Source organism: Porcisia hertigi, chromosome 10, assembly GCF_017918235.1.
Source record: "Porcisia hertigi strain C119 chromosome 10, whole genome shotgun sequence".
Classification (NCBI taxonomy): domain Eukaryota; phylum Euglenozoa; class Kinetoplastea; order Trypanosomatida; family Trypanosomatidae; genus Porcisia; species Porcisia hertigi.
This window is the reverse complement of record NC_090569.1, coordinates 113083-131858: the sequence shown is the minus strand read 5'-3', so window position 1 is coordinate 131858 and position 18776 is coordinate 113083. Positions and strand designations below refer to the sequence as shown.

Genomic DNA, 18776 nt, shown 5'->3' with positions numbered 1-18776 from the left:
GGTGACCTAAACTCCATGCTCTTTCAGCTTTCATGTTCATCTTCTGGACACACGAACCGGATATTTCTTTTTAAACCTTTGCCTTTTTTTTCTCCCTTTTTTTTTTGGGTGGGCTTCCGTTGTGATTTCCCCGGCTGCAGGCTTCACATAGAGGGGTGTTTGCAAGAATGGACAACGTCACAGAATTACTCAAGGGCCTCGATCCAAGCCGTATTGACGAAGCGCTGGCACTGCTACAAAGCATTAAAAACAACGCGGCGCCACAGGAGCTGGGCAGCAAGCCCGTGTCCTCTAGTGGAAAATCAGAGGCTGGCCCCATCTCTTCGGAGCCTAAACCACTCCAGCGCGCAGAAAATGTAGGATGTGCCACCCCGGTGCCTGCCGAGTTATCTGCAGAGAGGGCGAGTGGTATGGAGGTGGGGGAGGAGGACGTGCCGCTTGCCTCTCTCGGACACGTCCTCTCACCTGAGGAGAAGAGAAAGGCTCTCGGTGCCCGTAAGGCTCAACGAGAGGCGGAGAAGGAAGCGCGTCGAAGGATAAAAGAAGAACACGCCACATTAATCAGGTCAGAGATGGACGGGCGCAAAGTCGTCATCGACGATGAAAAAGAGAGTCGCCGCGTCTTGAAAGACACAGAGCGTGAAACACGAAAGGCAGAGAGAGAGGCACGCCGCAAGGCCCGGGAGGAGGAGCAGGAGGCTGAGAGGGAAGCGAGGCACAAAGCACGCGAGGCGGAGAAGGAGGCTCTAAAAATACCGAAAGAGGCCCCTAACAGCCTCTCTCTTTTTGGCTTCATGAGCAGCACTGTCAAGGTGGAGAGCGATAAGAAAAAGTTGTTCACCTCATTTGTCCAGAACAAGCGTGTCGCTCCTGCTTCACTGCAGTTTTGGCTGAAGCCGGAGGACAGAGTTTCGCGCGATGAGGAGGCCTCGATTGTGAACCTCTCCTCCCGCGCGACACACCACGGCGCGCGGCGAGACCCAGAAGCGAGAAGAAGAAATCATATAGTGGATGAAGAGTCCTCTCTTCTGCACCCGCCCATGTGCTTCCATCCAGATGCGTCTACCACGGTCAATGTGTGTGTGCGCGACTTCAGCGCCATGATTGAAGCCTCCAACACACAAGAGGTGCCGGCGCGCCACCTCTTGCGCCAGTGCGGCTGCGCTTTCCACGCCGCCGTTTCCGACCCGTACGCATCGTTTGACAACGAGGTGGTGTTTGCCGGCTTCTTCGCCATCGGGTACGATCCATGCCAGTCTCGCCCGCCCTACTTCGGCACCTACAATCATTTGCAGGAGGGTAGTTTGAACGAGGCAGAGCTGCTACACATGGGTCGGTTTCCGCTGCGCACCGGAATACCGCGCTTGTCGAACATCGATTACGAGTACGACTCGGGTGATGACTGGGATGTGATGGATGGGGATGAGGATATCGCTGCATCCTCTTCGGGGGACTCGGACAAGGACGCCGACATGGACTCCCTTGACAGCAGCGACTTGGACTTTATTGACGATGAAGACGACGACTCTGACTGTGACATCCAGCGCAAGGTCATTGAGGCGCGGCAGCGTCGTCTGCATAGACTGCGGAGCAAGGATAAGCTTGTGCCATCCTACAGCGGACCGTTTGTTGGCATTCCCACCGATGAACATCCACTTCGAGGCTTTGACAAGCTGGAGCGCTTTGCTCCTCTGAGCGTGACGGACTTCGCTAAACTTTTGGAGAATCAGCTGCATGCATTCACAAGCGGATGTGCCAGCATTCCGGGTGCCGATGACGAAGGTCTGAGCGCGGAAGAGGTGGAGGCAAAGCGGCAGCGCGTCTTGATGGAGGCTGCGCTGAGGAACCGGCGTGAAATGACGGACACAGAGCTCAAGGCGTTGCAGACAATCATTGCCGCAAACAGTAAAGTCTCGACAAAGATGATCCTCGCTGCTTTCAAGGAGCAGCAGCTTTGTGTTGGGGTCGCAAGGGCGGAGATTGAGCGGACCATCAAGCGCTTCTACGAGCGACGACACCGCTCACTCATTCTCCGTGCTGAGCCATGGCTCCCGACTGATGAGCGACTCTATGCTCGGGTTTCCGCCTCGAAGAAGCCGAAATTGCTGAGAGAGGGAAGTGCTAGGGGCAGTACTGGTGACGGGGCGGGAAGAGACGACGACAATGACGAGGACGCGGATGACGACGATGATGCCGATGACATCCTGGAGGGCCCTGTCGACCATATCACTGAGACCACTGGTGACGCTTCTGCCAGGGAAAGCCACGTCGGTGGTGAGAGCGCGCTGGGGCTGGCAGCACCGTCGGAGACTTTGGAGGAGGCGGGGCACCCGACATCGTCGTCGCGTAGCTCGGGCGAGGCGAAGGCAGAGGCTACAGTCCCCAAGACAAAGCAGATGACTCTGGCGGCACTGTTGGCGAAGGAAAATGCTTCGACCCCCATCAAATCGGGGAAGCGGACGCGCGAGGACGAACAGACGGAGGATCAAAACGGCGGAGTCACCTCTGAGGACAGCTAGGACGTCGCCGGTGCATGCGGGCCACCCTCCCTCGAAATGCTCTAATGACTGATAGACACACCTGGGTGCACTCTCGTCTTTGTCAGCTCCATGTCTGGAGGGGTCCTTGGTCTTTCATCGTGGTGTGGGGGTCTCGGTATTTTTTTTTTTTTTGGGCCCCCCTCCCCCCAAACACCCACCTTGGGTGATGCTGTTGCTTACGTGCCACGCATATATATATATATATATATATGCTTTTAGAAAAAAAATGAAACTGCATGTACGCACGAAAACACGCACGCAAAAAAAAAAAGAGAAGGACACAACTCAATCATGAATCTTGTGCGAAACGTGTCTGCTGTCCACGACAGACAGCGGTTTTCTGCGCTGCTTTGGTGAGTCACAGCTCTCTTTCAAAGATAGATGACCGTGTTTTCAAGGTGCAGGGATGTTTCGCTGCCCTGGACTGAGTGGTCGCACTACACCGCTGATGCAAAGCACAAAAGCGCTGTGCTTTTTCATCATTTTTTATTTTGGTTTGATTGCTCTATCGCCCCTGTCTCGCTTTCGCTTGTGTAATTCTCCTTCTCTCCCCCCCCCACCCGGAACACGTCAACACACACACACACACACACAACACAGTGTACACACTCATAGTGAATCAATTTAGGGGTTTTCTGCTCTCTTCTTTTTAAAAACTTAGTTGGTTGTTCCACCGGTTTTCGCCCCCTTTTCCGGTTTCCCACTGGCGGTATCGGCACCTTCTTCTCGAGGGGAGGCCTGCCATGACTTGCCTCCGTTGATGACTCTCACCGCGAAGTTGTTGACATTGGACAAAGTTGTCTCTGCGCACGTGCACAGCGGATAGGCTTGGGGTAAAGGTGCTCCACGTCCCCCATTATGGGGAACAGGAACTCGGCAAACAAAAGCGCAGCGCCGGTGCCGCCGCCCTTTTATATTCTCCCGGATATCCCTGTACCGTCCCTCAAGCCTTCAAGGCTGGAGTTCTTCGAGACGTCTGGCAAGCCGATTGTGTGCGCTGGATGGGTGGCATCGAAAGGAAATCCCTCGTGGTCGCGCCAAAATGTTGTGTACTCCACCGAGATTGAGGTTCCAGTCCCGCAGTCGCGTCAGGTACGCGTGAAAATCTACGCTGCCGGCGTCAACCCCGCTGATGCTCACCGCACTGCTGTGCTGCCCGGCACCCCCGAAGCTGGCACCAGCGGCAAAGCCCACCGCACGAGCCGCCACCCGAGACCTCACTTTGAGTTCCCGTACGTTGTCGGCATCGAAGGTGCTGGTGTTGTGGAGAGCGTTGGGTGGGCTACCGTCTCAAACGACCAAAAGGACGACTCTGCTGAGGCCAGCGACATCCAAGTGGGTGACCGCGTGGCCTTCCTGGCGGATTTTACGCAGGGAAGCGGGGGCTCCTTTTGCCAGTATGCCCTGGTCGATCGTGACGTGCTGTGGAAGCTTCCAGAGGTCGTGTGCCCGTCATCTTTGCCCGCTACCGGGGCACTGGTGCCTGGCCGCCTCATCGATTTTGTGGAGGCAGCGACATTGCCAGTCGCTGCGGCCACCGCGTACCTGGCGCTCTTCGACAAGCTTCGGGTCGAAACGCAGCGGTCCATCTTCATCAGCGGCGCCTCAGGTGGCGTAGGTTCTGTGGCAGTGCAGTTGGCTCACTACTTTGGGCTTTATGTGATTGCGAGCTGCTCAACTCCGAACGTGCGTTATCTCCAAGACCTTGGCGCAGACTACGTTGTTGACTATACTCGCGCAGATGTCGTGAAGGAGATTTTGAAGTACACAGACAACTACGGGGTGGACTACCTGCTCGAGTGCGCTGGGGCGTTCATGGCGGAGGCGCACTCCGAGGCGGTGCGATTTGGCGGCGCACTCTGCGTCTTGACAGGTTTGCTCTCACCGCGTAGTGACGTAGTGTTTTGCCGACAGCTGTCCGTTCACTACGTGTTCCTCGGCATGCAGCGTCAAGATCCACTGGCACGGGCACAGCTGCAGCGTTTGGGTGAACTGGTTCTGCAGCTTTACATTCAAGGCGCCTTCAGCGTGAGTGCTGAGCAGGTGCCCTTTGTTCAAGCGATAGATGCACTGGATGTGGTGGCATCCGGTCATGCGCGAGGGAAGATTGTGCTCATGAACTTCCACCCGAACGAGGATCTGGAGGAGCGTCAGCGCCGCCGACGTACGCGCCTCTACGAAAAAGCTCAGCGGGTGTATCAGCAAGAAAGGATGCAAAAGGCCCCCCGCCCCCCCCGGGTGCACCAGCGGCTGCAGGACACCCCCCAACCCCTGCGGTAGTCTTGAACCCAGCAGAGTAGAGGTGGTGACTGCATCTCATTTCATTTCTTAGCGGCCATGCGAAGGGCACAGCGTGGAGTGGAGAAGTCGGACAGCACACTTCTGTGAGTCCGCACGCGTGCGGGTAACCCCGCCCCCTCCCCCTCCCACCTCTCTTTCTTTTGTAGCCTTGCGTCTTTCTGGCCCTCTACAAAGGCACGAGAGGACAGTACACGAACACTTCCCCTCCCCGCCACGTGTCTCTGCAGCCCTTCGTCTTTTGAGCCCTCTTTTTTTTTTCCTCGCTACAGTTTCACCACCAAGCACACCAGTCGTCAAGGGGCACCAGCGAGTTGGCGTTCTTCTAACGTGGTCTCTTTTCTGTCCCAAGACAAAGGTCCGGCCATCCTCTGGATGGGTGGCTAGCAGTGTACATATATATATATATATCGATGTGTGTGTGCATGTGATGGGGGGGGGGATGAGTTTTTCCTTGTCAAGGGAACGGACTCGGCTGAACCATTTTTTTTTTTAAAAGGTGAGGAAAGGATGTTCCTTTTATGGAAGAGCTCCTATGCCACCCGTCCTGCTCTTCGCTGCCCCACCATACTCAAAAAATGACGCACGAGTCTACTTCCCCCCCTTTCTCTCGTTCTCTCGTTCCCTCATTCTCTCTTCTTGACCTTTTTTTTTGTGCGCATGCCACACTTAATCGGACGTGAGGTGGCTGAAGGAGAGGTGGATTGCGTGTCTGCAGCCCGTGTAGGTGTAATCGTTTGCTTGCCGCGCTTTATTATTATTATTTAGGGCTCGATTTCCCCCCTCCCTCCCCACCCCGCACCCCGCACGGTTTCACCGTAGCACACGAGTGGTTTTGCCGTGTCTGGTAAGTGGGATTGGAGGGGAGGAGGAGGAGGAAGCATTAACCCCTCCCCCGTAAAAAAAGAAATCAAGACAAAACACACGCAGGTGCACAGACACACACACACCACACAAATATATATATTTATACGCACGCGCACACGAACACGAAAAATTGTCACTGAGGGAGGGGGGGGGGAGCGACTACGAACAAAGAAACCAAAAAAAAGAGGCAGAAGGCGCTGCCATCGGATGAGTGGGCAGGTGGGCAAACAAGTGGCACCGGTGAGGTGCAAGGGGTGGTCTGTTGCGAAGCCAGCCTTGCAGTGGTCGACAGATGTAGTGAAGCTCTCGGATGTGACGGTTCCAGCCCCAAGTCCTACAGGGATTCGTGTGAAGGTGCACGCCGCCAGCATCAACCCGATTGACTGCAAGCGGGTGACGTTCCCCGCCTCCGGTAGTGGTGGGCCTGGTGTTGCGGGCAAGGGATTCACGGGGTTTAAAGGGATGCACCACAAGCCGCCGAGCTACCCATACCCCTATGTGGTCGGCGTCGACGGTGCCGGCGAAGTGGAGAGTGTCGGCCAGAGGGTGACAGAGTTCAAGGTAGGCGATCGGGTCATGTTCCACTCGAGCCTGACGAACGCGTACGGCGGTTCCCTGTGCGAGTACGCCGTGATGGAGGAATCCGTAGCGGTGCCTATCCCGGCTAGTGGGGCGAAGTCCCTTTCCTACGAGGAGGCTGCAGCCATCCCGTGCGCTACGTGGGCGGCGTACATTGCTCTCTTTGACAAGCTGCGCATTGAGCAGGGCCGCAGCATCTTCATCGACGGCGCGTCTGGAGCGGTGGGCAGCTTTGCTGTGCAGTTGGCACACTACATGGGGCTCTACATCTTTGCATCGTGCTCTCCGCACAACGCAGACTACGTGCGCAGCCTCGGTGCGGATGAGGTGTTGAACTACCATGACGGGCCCGAGATGATCGATAAGATCCTGGGCGCGACGGGGGGGTATGGAGTAGATTATTACCTTGCTGTGACTAACACGCAGGATGCGGAGGATTTCACGGACGTTCTTCGGTTTGGCGGTGCCGTGTGCCTTTTATCTGGCGTCCTGGTTCCCAAGAGTGATATGCTATTTTGTCGTCAGCTGTCGGTGCATTACGTCTTTCTGAACGGTCTCCATGATCATCCGCTGACACGGCCGCAGCTGCGTTACATTGGTGACCAGGTGCTGAAGCTCTACCAGGACGGTATTTTTCGTTTGGACTTAGAGATCCTGCCGTTTGCCGACGCCACCAAGGCGCTTGACCGCTTAGCGACTGGAAAGGGGGGTCACAAGAAGCTCATTGTGCAGGTGACGTCACCCTCACAGTGAAGGGCGGCTTCGGTGGGCTCCTCTCACCATGTAGACGATGTGCGTCACTTTGCCACACAGCGTCCCTGTCCCGGGGCCTGGGCACAAGCGCGCTGCAACAAATGTGTTTTGTGGGCTCTGTCATACATGTTAGTTGCGCTGGTTTTACTTGTTGCGTTTGCTCGGGGCTGTGCTGCCGGGGTTGCAGCGCCCCCACACACCAACTCAAACCCACAGAAAAGACAGCACTGCATCCAGCGCCGCCCCATGAAATCGCGGTAGGGATCACGTAGCGCGCGCACAGGCACCCCCCACCTGTTTTGTCAGGAATCTGGGTGTAACAGGGCAATGGGTCCTGCCATTGACGGATGCAGATGTGGCCCGCTACTGTACCTCTCTCTCCTATGGTTTCCCTGTCGTCAAGCGATTTTCGAGGCACCCGAGCGTTTATTTTTATTTTTATTGTATTCCATTTCCCCCTCCCCCCTCCCCCCCCCCCCCATCCTCTCCCTCAACGACTACTGCTCCACTCTCGATTTGTACTCGTGTTTGTTTCTATCCACGGGTGGACTACAGGGAACCAGGGAGGGCTTGGGCTGGACGCACTGCGTTGATTTTTGCGTTGTTGGACTCTCATCCCCTAGAATGTTTCGCAGCCGCCTTGGCGTCGCTTGTAGTGTAGCGACTGGCAGGGGTATTGGGCAGTCTTGTCTCTTGCGTGTGTCGCTATCCACCACTTTTCGACCGTCCGCTGCGTCGGCACTCGCTAGGTCGCTGGTTGGCTTTCCCACTACCCCAGGGGGTCACTACTCCCCCTTGCAGACTGCGACGCGGCGCTACACAAATGTGTTATACAGGCTGCCGCCGACGCAGACGATCCCTACGCACTCCTCATCTGGTGAGGAGGTGGACACGGAACTCTTTGTTCGCCAGGTCAAGAGCTTTTTCGAGGTGCTGCGGCAATCGCAGCTGATTGAGCGGTTCTATGAGATGAAGAGCTGCCCCTACTATGAGTGCCTCTTCACCAACGACCTCTTTTTTCAGCACCACGATCTGATCATCCCGATGCCGAAGCACGGGCGCGAGCACCGGTCAGCGGAGGTAAGCGAAACCATCCGGTACATGCGCGGGTGGGGTGCGACGGGTGACGTGAATCACGTCTTGCAGGACGTGAAGGGCGGTCGGGCGAGCGGCGGCGACTTTATTTCCACCACTCACGGCATACTGATGGGCTACGGCACATCGCGTACCAACAAGCTCTCCATGATGGCATTGACCGGTGCCAGCGCACCATCGGAGGCGGCAGCCGAGCAGGCGCGGGCCTTGTGTGTGGAGCCGGTTGAGATGCTGCCAGAGAGCCCCCCTTTAAGTGATGTGATTGCCTTTGCGGGGCAGCGCACGCTCATCATCAGCGACACGGAGCACGGACACAACGCGGCGCAGCAGGCGGCGAAGCGGATTCCAAAAGTGCCGTGGCAGATCATTAGGCTGGAGCCGGAATGCAGTTTTTTTTCACACATGGCCGGTGTGAACTACGTGTACGACGTGCTGTGTGACCAGGACTTCCCCCTCTCGATGGAGCGGCTGGGCGAATCGGGCATGAACCCGTTCCCTGTGGAGTGGTCGGAGCCTCGCAAACTCGGTATTACGATGCGCAGCATTTGCATGACGGCGCGCTTCACACGGGGCACGATGAACGCTGGTGGCTATGCGAACAGTCGAGGCCACGCGGCGTCCAGTTTCAATTACAACAGCCGTGACCTCTCCAAGAACTCGCGCCTGTTTGTCGGCGGAAACCGCAAACACGGTGATCAGATGGCGCCCCTGGCGGCGCAGCTGGAGGCAGATGAGATCCAGAAGCCGGTGTATCAGCCCGTTCCGCGGTACGCGTCACCCATGCACCGGCGAGGGGGGGTAGTACCCACCGATCCGCCGTCGTAGGCGGCACGGAACCGTGATGCAGTAGCGACCGCTTGCTTGGGTGCTGTGGCCGGTTCGGTTTTTTTGGGCGTGTGCGTGTTGGATGGTGTGCTCTCAACGTCGCCTCACCACGATTGTGTGTGTGTGTGTGTGGTCTCGTCGCTACTCGAGGGTAAAAGAAAATCAGGACATGATTTCCTGCGATTGGAAGCCCAGACGCCGGGGTCGGGGTCGGGGGGTGGCTGGGGTGGCTGTTAGCATGGATAGACATGCTGTGCACAGGGGGTGCGTTCACACCTTCATTTGCATTGCGATGCAGGTGAGGATGCGGCACTACGCCACGGCAACACCGAAGTGTTTGTCGATCTTCTTTTCAGCTTTTTTTTTTACAGAAATGCGTCTCCACTGACCGCCGTCTACTGTACTCTCCACTCCTCCCCCTGCCACCGCTCTACTCTATTCTCTCACACATACACACACACACTTTGCAATCTTTCCTTTCCTTGCCTCTTTCTTTATTTCACTACCCTCACCTTCCCGTCGTCTTGGTTCGCACTCTCCATGCTCAACTACTGTTCCCTAGACACGTGCTATTATTATATATCTGCACGCGTTTTAAAAACTTTTTTTTTCTTTCTCTTTCTTTAATTTTTTTTTCTGTTCCCTCCTCCTGTTCTTGTTGCGTTCGCCCCCCCCCCCCCTCCCCCCCTCTCCCACTCAGATCCCATTTTATGTTTCCGCTGACACCCGCTATTTTCTTTTTGTTCTGTCTTTCCCCTCTCACTTTTTTTTTTTAAATCCCCGCTCCCCAGACTCGTTCCTCTTCAAAGTCGATTGCATCTTTCTTCCTGTAGATATACACGGTGTCGTTTTGTCGTCGCGTCTTTTAGGGCTGCGGGTGTGGTGGAAGTGGTGGTGGTGGTGGTGCTGCTGCTCTCAAGGGTCTCTTTTACCCTGACCGCCTTCTTTTTTTTTTCTTGACTCTTCTCGTGTGAGGGGCGGTTATGGCCCCTCTCCCTCGTCTCTGTCCGGTGGTGGCGGGGGTGTGGGTGCTCTTGGCTCTCGGAAGTTGGGTGTGTATCGCGGCCGAGGGAAAAGTTCGCCCCCCGTACACGGAGCCCGTCATCCAAACATCTCACGGCACTGCCGTCGACCCCGAAAGCGGTGCGCGTGTATCGGTGCTGCCTGTGAGCTTCAACGTGACAGCGGCGGAGCCGTTCCTGAAGCCTGCCGCACTCTTGAATGGGACGCAAAGCACCGGCAAAGCCATCGGTCCAGAACACCTCTTCACGAATGCCACGCTGCGCCTCGTTTTTGACGTGCCGAATCCCGGGCTTGACTTTGTGATGAATCTCACTTCTGCCAGGTACCCACTCATCCAGGACCCAAACATGACGCTATGGCGGTCTGTGCTGCCGTCGAGGATTGAGGTGGTGAAGCAGAACTCCAAGTACACCTACGATGTGGGGAACCTCAGCCTGAAGAGCTACCAGTCCAAGTCCGAGTCGGTGGAGGTGGTGGCTGGTGTACCGAAGGGCGATGCGGATTGTTACACATCGAAGGGGTGCTGTGCCGTGAACTCGAGCCACTACCGCAAGTACGGCCTGGTGGACAGTCCTGTGCCCCCCTACGCGTGCACCGGCTCACCGATTCCCTACTTGCTGAAGCACTTCACTTTCAAGGTTGACAGTGCGTTCAGGTTCAGGGAGACTCCGGAGGTCGCCTCATGTGAGCTCAAGATGAACCAACTCGGTGAGGACTTGGTGGCGTGCACCGGGAACTCAACTGTTGCTATGCAGGGTGTTGCTGCAAACCCTCCGTACAACTCGCCATCGCGTGGCTACTCACTGTGCCGCCGAGGAGGCAACCTGACGAACTCAGCGTCCGAGTCTCCTCCCATCCCTGTGGTGGGCTTATCATTCTGCACAGGAAGTCAGTGCATTGGGTACACCACAGCCAACCACCGCAGTGACAGGAGCACCTGCAAGACCTACCCGCTCGGCTTCTACACGTCTGCAGATGGAAACAACACAAACCAGTTCAGCTCCTTTGAGAAGAAGGCTGCCGGGTTGTGGCCCTACTATTTCGACGGCTGCAGGTGGATCGACGATGTCACGATGTCCTCCCCCACCGAGATTGCGGACATGAGCATTCAGTGCGACGTGCCGCAGTCGACGGGATGGTCGCTTTCCTACGAGAGGTTCAGCGCTCACCTCACAGACACCATCGCCCCGCTCTTTCCGATTGGCCGACCAACGCGGGTCTCAGGGCAGTACGTCAGCTCGGCAGACAAGGACACGATCCTCTTCGAGTTGGAGTACGTCTCTTTCTCCAGCTTCAAGGGGGCCAGGTGGACGTTGAAGTTCTGCGCAGCGGGGCAGTGCGTCACGTCTACCGTTCCGGCGGCAGGCGACACGGGTCATCACCCCAGTGTAATGCGCGTCAACGTCTCCGCCTCCGCGCTAGGCCTCACCGCTTCGCCCCAGGAAACTCCCGTGAGCGTTGAGGTGTACTCGGCCACCACACCGATCACGAGTCCGTTCCGATCCCTTCTCGCGCCATCGGTCGTGTATGTGGAGAAGGCGCTCACGCCGTCGTCACAGGATACAGTAAATATGACCCTCGCACGGGATCCACCCGAGCGTGTTCCCTCCCCGTACGCCGCCTCCACATCGGGGAAGACGACTAGTCGAGTGCTCTGCGAGGGAGACTACCGCTTCTCCACCGTGACGAACGACTGCGAGCCGCTGACTGACAAGGACTGCGCCATCAAGTATCGCGGCCGTCGCTCGAAGTTCGACCTGGCCACCCGGGCCTGCGCATACCCCGTCCCACCGCTGAATGGACCCCTCGTGTTCAAGCCGTTAGCCGACCCGAAGCCGCCGCGCATGTACAGTCCCGAAGAACTGCGTGCCATCCTCAAGGAGGTGAAGCTGCCGCAGTTTCTCCGCACCATGGAGAAGTCGTATCAGGAGTACGAGCGGCAGATGGCCCAGGGGGAGGGGGGCCGACTGACGGGATTACCGCCTGGAGGAGCCGCGCCCAACAGGGGGGGCACTGGGGTGGTTGCCGTTGCCGCCGACGACGAGTCCGATGTAGAGGGCAACATCGAGCCCGACTTGCCTGGGGTGCGCGGCGCGACCATTTTCTTCATCTCGGCGACATGTGCCCTGTGGACGGTGGCGCTGCTTCGAGACGTCCTTTCCAAGCTTTTAGGAGTAGGCCCGTGGCGATCGGAGCCCCCGTGTGCGTTTGCGGCGGCTCTGAGGCGCTGCTTGGGTTCGCTCAGCGAGGCACGGGAAAACAGCCAGGCGGGTGAACGACCACAGCCGCAGGGCACGTCGACGGCCGGCCAGCTCCCCTCTTCTGGAAACACGACGTCGAGCGGGAGGGTGGATGGACGCGTCGATTCGGCGTTCAACAGGGGGAAAGGGAGAGGCGCTACATTTGCGACAGACCCGCTCCAGCAGCGTACAGCGGGGCCGCGTTCCCCCGCCGCACCTCGCCAAACCACCGCCGCAGCTTCAAGGAGGGCGAGAGAACCAATAAAAACACCCCAACACGAAAGGTCGCATGGTGGAGAGGGGGGGAGGACGTGTCCCCCGAGAACACACGACAGTTGTTACGCCCGCCAAAAATATCAACAAAACTCACCGACAGGCCCAACGCAAACGGCTTCTCCATGGGGCAACGCGTACCCCAACGCCTCCGCAGCACCCTTGCCGACCTACCACGCCTCTGGCTTCACCGAAGCGCCACACGCGCCGTTTGGCAGGGAGGCAAGGTTCGCCTTCACGGGTGCCATGCCATTCTTGGGCGGCAACTACAGGAATCCGTATGCGTGCTTTGCTGATACGGAAGGGGGCCTTGGCCCTGCTCCAGCCGCCCATCCCCCGTCATATTCTGCATCGCCGCAGCAGTGTTGGTACAACTTCCCGGCTTCGCCCTGTCCACCCCCTCACCCCGAGCCCCCGGAGCGGCCCTCCTTCGCAGATACTCGTCCCCCTTCCCCACGCTATTCCCGGAAGGCGCCGTCGGCAACGTTTGGTGGGTGCGACTCGTTTCCTCCCGCCTTTCCTGTGCGGCAGTCTTCCCGCGTGGAGGTGATCTCAGACACGGATGAGCTACACGGCAACGCGGGAGCGGCAAGCGCACCGCCCCATGCAGGCCGCGGACGCCGTCTGAGCAGCCTGGATTAACACTCTGCAAATGGGGGGGGGGGTGAGGGAGGGGAGGTAATGGACAAGGGCAAATGAAAGGAGTGGGTGCAACGTGTGATCTCCTTCCCGGCTGCACCTTATCTCTTCACAATCCTCGTGATACCAGTCACCAACCTTTGGGAGCGCTGCGGCTCTTCTCTTGTCTTGATGTGGTTGTCCATCTCGTTACCTTCTTTTTATCCCCTCCCTCTCTCCCCCAAAATGCATTTCTTTCTGTATATGTGTATGTCTCTCCGTGTGTATGTCTGTCCGTGTGTATTTTTCCTTTTTTTTCTTCATTTTTGTATTGATTTTGCACGTATTCACTTGTCAAACGTTTTATCCAGCGCCTTTAGGCGCGCACGGCATATATACATATATGCCCCACCCCTCCCCCTCTCCCTCTCCCTCTCCCTCTCCCTCTTCTCTCCTCTCTTCTTGTACCCTTCCCCCCCCCGCCTGGCCCTCTTTTCCTCTGTGTCTTTTTATTCCCTTTTTGTATCCATGATTGGCTTTGATGCGCTTCCTCATTGCCCGTTTCACCCCACTCAACCCCTCACCCCCTCATCCCCCACTCACCCCCACTCACCCCTTCCCTTCCCCCGCACCTCACCGCTCTGCTGGTCCCGCGATCAAGACGTACGCCTTGGGGCCCAATTTGCCTTGAGGACGTTGGGGGCTATTGTGAGTACTTTTTGTTTTTTCTTCTCCGGTTTTCTGTTGTTGTATCGTGAAAAAAATCCGGGGCGGGGGGGGGGGGGAGGAGGGCTCAGCAAAGCAGCCAGGCGGTGGAGGACCGAGTTGAGGTGAAGCGCGTGCGCGGTGCTGAATGACGCTTAAAAGCTCCAGAGAAAATCACAGAATCTCCACAAAGATGAACACGCATAAAGTCGTGCAACGACGCTTGTATTTCACATACTCGGTCATGTGCACGATCTTCAGACGGTGTGCGACACAGCCAATATGTGCTGCTGTGACGTGGAGACAGCTCCAAGGTATCACAAGTACGTCACTTCTGTATTGTTTTATGCGTACGTTGCCGTGAGGTGGCGTTCCTCCTTTCTTTTTTTTTGCTTCTCTCTCTACATCTGTGATGCTCAACTGCCCTCTTCTGAACTCCACTTTGTTCCCTCCCCCTCCCTCCTCCTTCCTCCCTCCCTCCCTCCCCCCCTCCCTCTCCCCCCAACCCCAACCCCGCTGACATCCTCTCCCTCCTCAATTCTCATGAATGTGCATTTTTTCTACTCACGGCGGCATCACGTGAGCTTGGAAGCAACACTCTCCTCATCCGAAGGCTCTGCGCGCACTGCTTCCTGCCAATCAAACACACATCCCCTCCCTCCCCCCTTTTCTGGAGGTCAGGCAGAGAGTCTCAGGGCTGGGGCCTCACCAGGGATTGCTGTCGCGCCCCTTTCTTGAACAGCGTAATCTCTGCACTCCGCGTCATCTCACCTCCCCCGGGGTACCCTTGCCTTTTCTCAGAGACTTGGAGGAACGCGAGCAGTCCACCATGTCTTACCGAGCAGCTCACGCACCCGATGAGCCAGCGACACTGGCGAGCTCCGGTCCAGCGTCCGCCTCTCCGTACCCGCCACACGCATTCTCTTCTCTCCACGAGGGGTCGGCAAGCCCCGGGACTGCCCCACAAGCGTCGTCGGCTCCTGCACCCCCCTCCGCTGCGATGGAGGAGCTGCTGCGGGAGAACGCAGCACTGAAGGCGCGTCTCCAGCTCTCGGACGAACAGCGCGTAACGCAAGAAGTCCTGCGAGAGCAGCTCCACCGCTTCTTCGATTGCGTCGCGGCTCACGAGCTGGCGAGTCAGAGGGTGCTGACAGACCAGCAGGAGAAGAATGAAGAAGAGGGGGAGGGTGATGTACACGGCGACGGTGGCCGGGGTGCCCGGGTATCCTCAATGAACACTGCTGTGTCGGAAGTCCTGCGCCGTATGCAGGAGGAGAAGCAGCAGGCCGAGGTGGCTCTCGCCCAGCTGCAGAGCAACACAGTGGCTCCCTTGCATGCGCAGGTGGAGGCCATGGAGAGCGAGCGAAGGCAACTTGTGGCTCGGGTAGCGGAGCTGGAGATGTCCATGTCGAACACGCTTGCCCCGCCGCTTGTGGCGGAGCTCAAGCAGCTGAGGGAAACCGAGGCACTCCTCCGGCAGCAGTTGCGAGAGAGCCAAGAGTCCACCGACGCCATCGTCGGCACCTTTCGATCCTCTGTGGAGGACGGCCTCCTCGCTGCCCGGCAGGTGCCGGAGCTGATCCACGAAATGGAAGCCCTCAAGGAGGATGTCCGCTCGAGCCGCACAATGCAGGCAGCCCAGCGTGTGCTTCTCGAGGAGATGGAGCGCCGACACGCCGTCGAGCGTGAAATTGAGGCGATGTACCGGCAGGAGGAGACAAAAATGCTGAGAGAGCGAATCGCACATCTCGAAGGTGAGGCGAGCGCGGCAGCGGCACGTGAGGCACTCTTTGCATCGGAGCGGGTGGACATGGAGGCACAGCTGGCTACCGCGCAGGATGCGATTCGACAGCTGACGCAGCAGCACAGCGAGGGGCAGGTGGCCTTGGCTCACAAGCGCCAGCGTGCCGAGCAAGACGCGAGCAGCAACCCGTCGTCGATCCGTGGCGAGCTGACAAAGTTCTGGTACGAGGGCCGTGACCGCATTCGCGAGCTGGAGCGGCAAGTGCAATCGATGCACACGGTAGAGGCCAACCTGCGCGTTTCGCAGGGGCGTGTCGCTCAGCTGGAGCAGCGCAAGGCAACGCTTCTGAGCCACCTGGCCACTGTTGCCGCAGAGGTCGATCGCCGGCGTGAGGAGGAGAAGAAGCTGCGTGCGCAGTGCGCCGGCGTCGAGGCGGAGCGGGATCGGCTGCTGATGAGCGTCGCGAAGACTACCGGCTCACATCTTTCGGAGGTGGAGCTGAGGGACTGCTGCAGAGCTATCCGAGAGGCTGCCACCCGTGTGGCAGCTGCGAGCGCCACCGTTGTGGCAGATCCACAGGCGATCGAGGAGGCGCTGCGCCGTGCACAGAAGCTGAAGAGTGAGGTGGCACTGCTCCAGCGGCAGAAGGATCAGCTTCAGCGTTTCCTCGAGCTGCATGAGGATCGTGTGCGGGCGCTGCTGGAGCAGGAGGCGCTCCTGCTGGTGCGGGACTCGAAGGGCACATCTCCTACGGCCAATCCTCCTCACATTCACAGCAGCACAGCTCGGAGTGGCGCACCAGGGGAGGCGAGTGTGACTGCCTGCTCGCTGCCGCAGTTCCTTGAGTACATCCGGCAAAGCGCCAACGATGTCTTTCTCCAGAATGAAGATGCGGCAGCCCGTGCCGCTAAGCTCGGTGTAAAGCGGGGGCCCAACAAACACCCCAATGCCACCGGCGACGGCAGCTCTGACAGCACTGTGACACCGCACCGCAACTCCTTCTTGTCCCTCCAACAAAGGTTTCTCCAGAGTCAAGAGAGGCTGCTTGCTTCCCATCGCGACCTGCTCGAGGCGCGCAGTGAGAACCGACGTTTGCAGGCGGAGCTGGACAGCACACGCAGTGAGAGTGCGGCCCTTGTGGCGACGGGGGAAAAGGTGCGAAGCTCCTTGGAGGCGGCCAACGCAGCGCTAACGAACCGCACGACAAGCCTCACAAATGAGCTGCAGGAGCTGCAGCGCTACTACGCCTCGGCGGTGACCATGGTGCGCACGACGCTGGAGGGTGTGTCCGGCGCGCTGCAGCTCTACCACCAGTCGGAGCAGCACGCGGAGAAGCTGCGCCAGATGGTGGAGGAGGAGCGGCAGGACATGAGCGACATGCTGCAGCGCGAGGCGGCATCGTGGGGCGCCGCTGCGGGGACTGAGGGCCACGCGAATGCACAAGAGGCGCAGCGGAATGCTGCGGCCGAGAGAATCACGGCGGCGCTTCGGGACATGGAGGCGTACATCGCGGAGGCCATTGCCGAAACCACCCGGCAAGCAACTCGGGATCAGACCACTTACATTGGAGGGCTCGTCAAGGTTATTCAGCAGCAGGAGGAGCGGGTGCGGGCGGCCAAGGCCGCCTTCGAGGCCTCAGCGCAGGCGCAGGCAACCAGCCTGGCTGAACGTATCACCGCCGCGCAGCAGCAATGGGAGACGACGTGGAAGGCCAAGTACCAAGCCATCGAGGCCGAACGGACGCAGAGCGTCATGCACCAGCACGCAAGCCTCGTCGTGCAACGCGCACTAGAGCAGGCTGTGACAGCGCCAACAGTAGCATCTTCTGCTGCGTCGTCGGACAGCACGGGTGCGGCCTCCGCCCAGGCGGAGGAGTCGACACAACACATGGCTGACACGCTGCAGGTAATTCGAAGTTTTTTGGCGCAGGCTCGCCAGCGGCAAGCGCAGCAGCAAGAACAGCAAGAGCAGCTGCAGAAGCTTCAGCAACTGCAGCTTCTTCAGCAGCAACTACAGCAACAGCAACAGCAGCAGCAGCAGCAGACGGCCTCGGCACCCAGCTCTCTTTTGGCCGTGCCGGCGGTGACAGCAGCTACGTCCGCTGCCCCGGCAACACCCGCTTCAGCGGCTACCTTGCTTGCCTCCGGCGCTCAGCCGCCACGCTCCTCGGTTACTCCGCCGACGATCGCCGCGACCACTGAGTCACCCAACGCAGCTCCAGAACCCGTCGTTGTTTTTTCGTCTGTTGTGGAGGAGAACGAAGGAGCTGAGACAACCACCTCGTCTCCTCAACTGGACACCGCCCCCACAGCTTCAGCGCCAGCGACAGACTCGAGTGTCCTCGGCGCCGAGCCTGATACTCGAGAGGTGTCAACAGAGAACGAGGAGGCGGAGACATTTACTCAAGAGGCGGATGATTCCGGCGACTATGGCTCCTCTGCGTTACCAGAGGAAGAGCCTGCACCTTTGCATCCTGCTTCTCTCGATGCTCAGCTTGGTGAGGCGGGGGTACAGGCCGGGCCGCAAGAGTCGGTGGTGGATGCGACTGCAGAGGCCTCACAGCCGCCCGCTGGGGCAGAGGACGAAGAGGCGCTGCCCAGCTCACCCTTCTCGCTCCAAGAGGGGGAAGATGAGTAGGTAGAGAATGCCTGGCACGTGTAAGGGCTCATTTCTTGAGGTGGTGGAGGGCGTTGTGCCTGTTGCACTGCGCGTGTGCGCGTGTGCGCTGCAACCATGATGAATGTTAAGCAAACTCAAAAGCGAGCCAAACAACAACAACCATATGTATTAAAAGGCGCATCGCGACATCTTTTGTGTGTGCACACGTGTGCCACTCCCACTTGCGCGGTTCCCTTGTCCCCTCTGGAAGGATAGGGCAGGTGGGGAAGACACATTCACTGAGGCTCTTCAGTGGAGAGCTCCTCCTCCTCCCTCTTTGCTCTGCAGATTGACGGCTATTGGGATGCCTCGTTGTTTTCCCAAGCCCCTCCCCCCCCCCTCTCCCCTACTGATACATTACTCATCGTTCTTCTGCCCTATTTTTTTTTCTCTCCCCCCGCCCCCCCCCTTCTCTCTCTCTGTGGATCTCATTTCCATTTTTCTATGCACTACTTTTAATTGACAGCCTCACGTGCTTCGACTGCTTTCGATTTATCCCTCCCTTACTCGTTTCTCTGTGTGTGTGTGTGTCCCAGAAAAATATTTCCTCTTCTCACA

General features: G+C 58.2%; 6 protein-coding genes across 6 annotated transcripts; all 6 read left to right on the top strand.

Moving 5' to 3' along the window:
* Window positions 1-167: 167 nt before the first annotated feature.
* JKF63_07621 (uncharacterized protein) lies at window positions 168-2519 on the top strand (the record flags this gene model as incomplete). Its single annotated transcript, XM_067903553.1, has 1 exon — window positions 168-2519. The coding sequence occupies one exon, from the start codon at window positions 168-170 to the stop codon at window positions 2517-2519; it is 2352 nt and encodes a 783-aa protein (XP_067759034.1).
* An 879-nt stretch (window positions 2520-3398) lies between these two features.
* Window positions 3399-4820, top strand: JKF63_07620 (uncharacterized protein; the record flags this gene model as incomplete). Its single annotated transcript, XM_067903552.1, has 1 exon — window positions 3399-4820. One exon carries the CDS (start codon window positions 3399-3401, stop codon window positions 4818-4820), a length of 1422 nt encoding a protein of 473 aa, XP_067759033.1.
* A 1092-nt stretch (window positions 4821-5912) lies between these two features.
* JKF63_07619 (uncharacterized protein) lies at window positions 5913-7037 on the top strand (the record flags this gene model as incomplete). The annotated part of the gene is made up of 1 exon (XM_067903551.1): window positions 5913-7037. One exon carries the CDS (start codon window positions 5913-5915, stop codon window positions 7035-7037), a length of 1125 nt encoding a protein of 374 aa, XP_067759032.1.
* Window positions 7038-7661: 624 nt separating this feature from the next.
* Window positions 7662-8957, top strand: JKF63_07618 (uncharacterized protein; the record flags this gene model as incomplete). Its single annotated transcript, XM_067903550.1, has 1 exon — window positions 7662-8957. The coding sequence occupies one exon, from the start codon at window positions 7662-7664 to the stop codon at window positions 8955-8957; it is 1296 nt and encodes a 431-aa protein (XP_067759031.1).
* A 983-nt stretch (window positions 8958-9940) lies between these two features.
* On the top strand, window positions 9941-13135 carry JKF63_07617 (uncharacterized protein; the record flags this gene model as incomplete). The annotated part of the gene is made up of 1 exon (XM_067903549.1): window positions 9941-13135. The coding sequence occupies one exon, from the start codon at window positions 9941-9943 to the stop codon at window positions 13133-13135; it is 3195 nt and encodes a 1064-aa protein (XP_067759030.1).
* Window positions 13136-14645: 1510 nt separating this feature from the next.
* On the top strand, window positions 14646-18197 carry JKF63_07616 (uncharacterized protein; the record flags this gene model as incomplete). Its single annotated transcript, XM_067903548.1, has 1 exon — window positions 14646-18197. One exon carries the CDS (start codon window positions 14646-14648, stop codon window positions 18195-18197), a length of 3552 nt encoding a protein of 1183 aa, XP_067759029.1.
* Window positions 18198-18776: the final 579 nt, after the last annotated feature.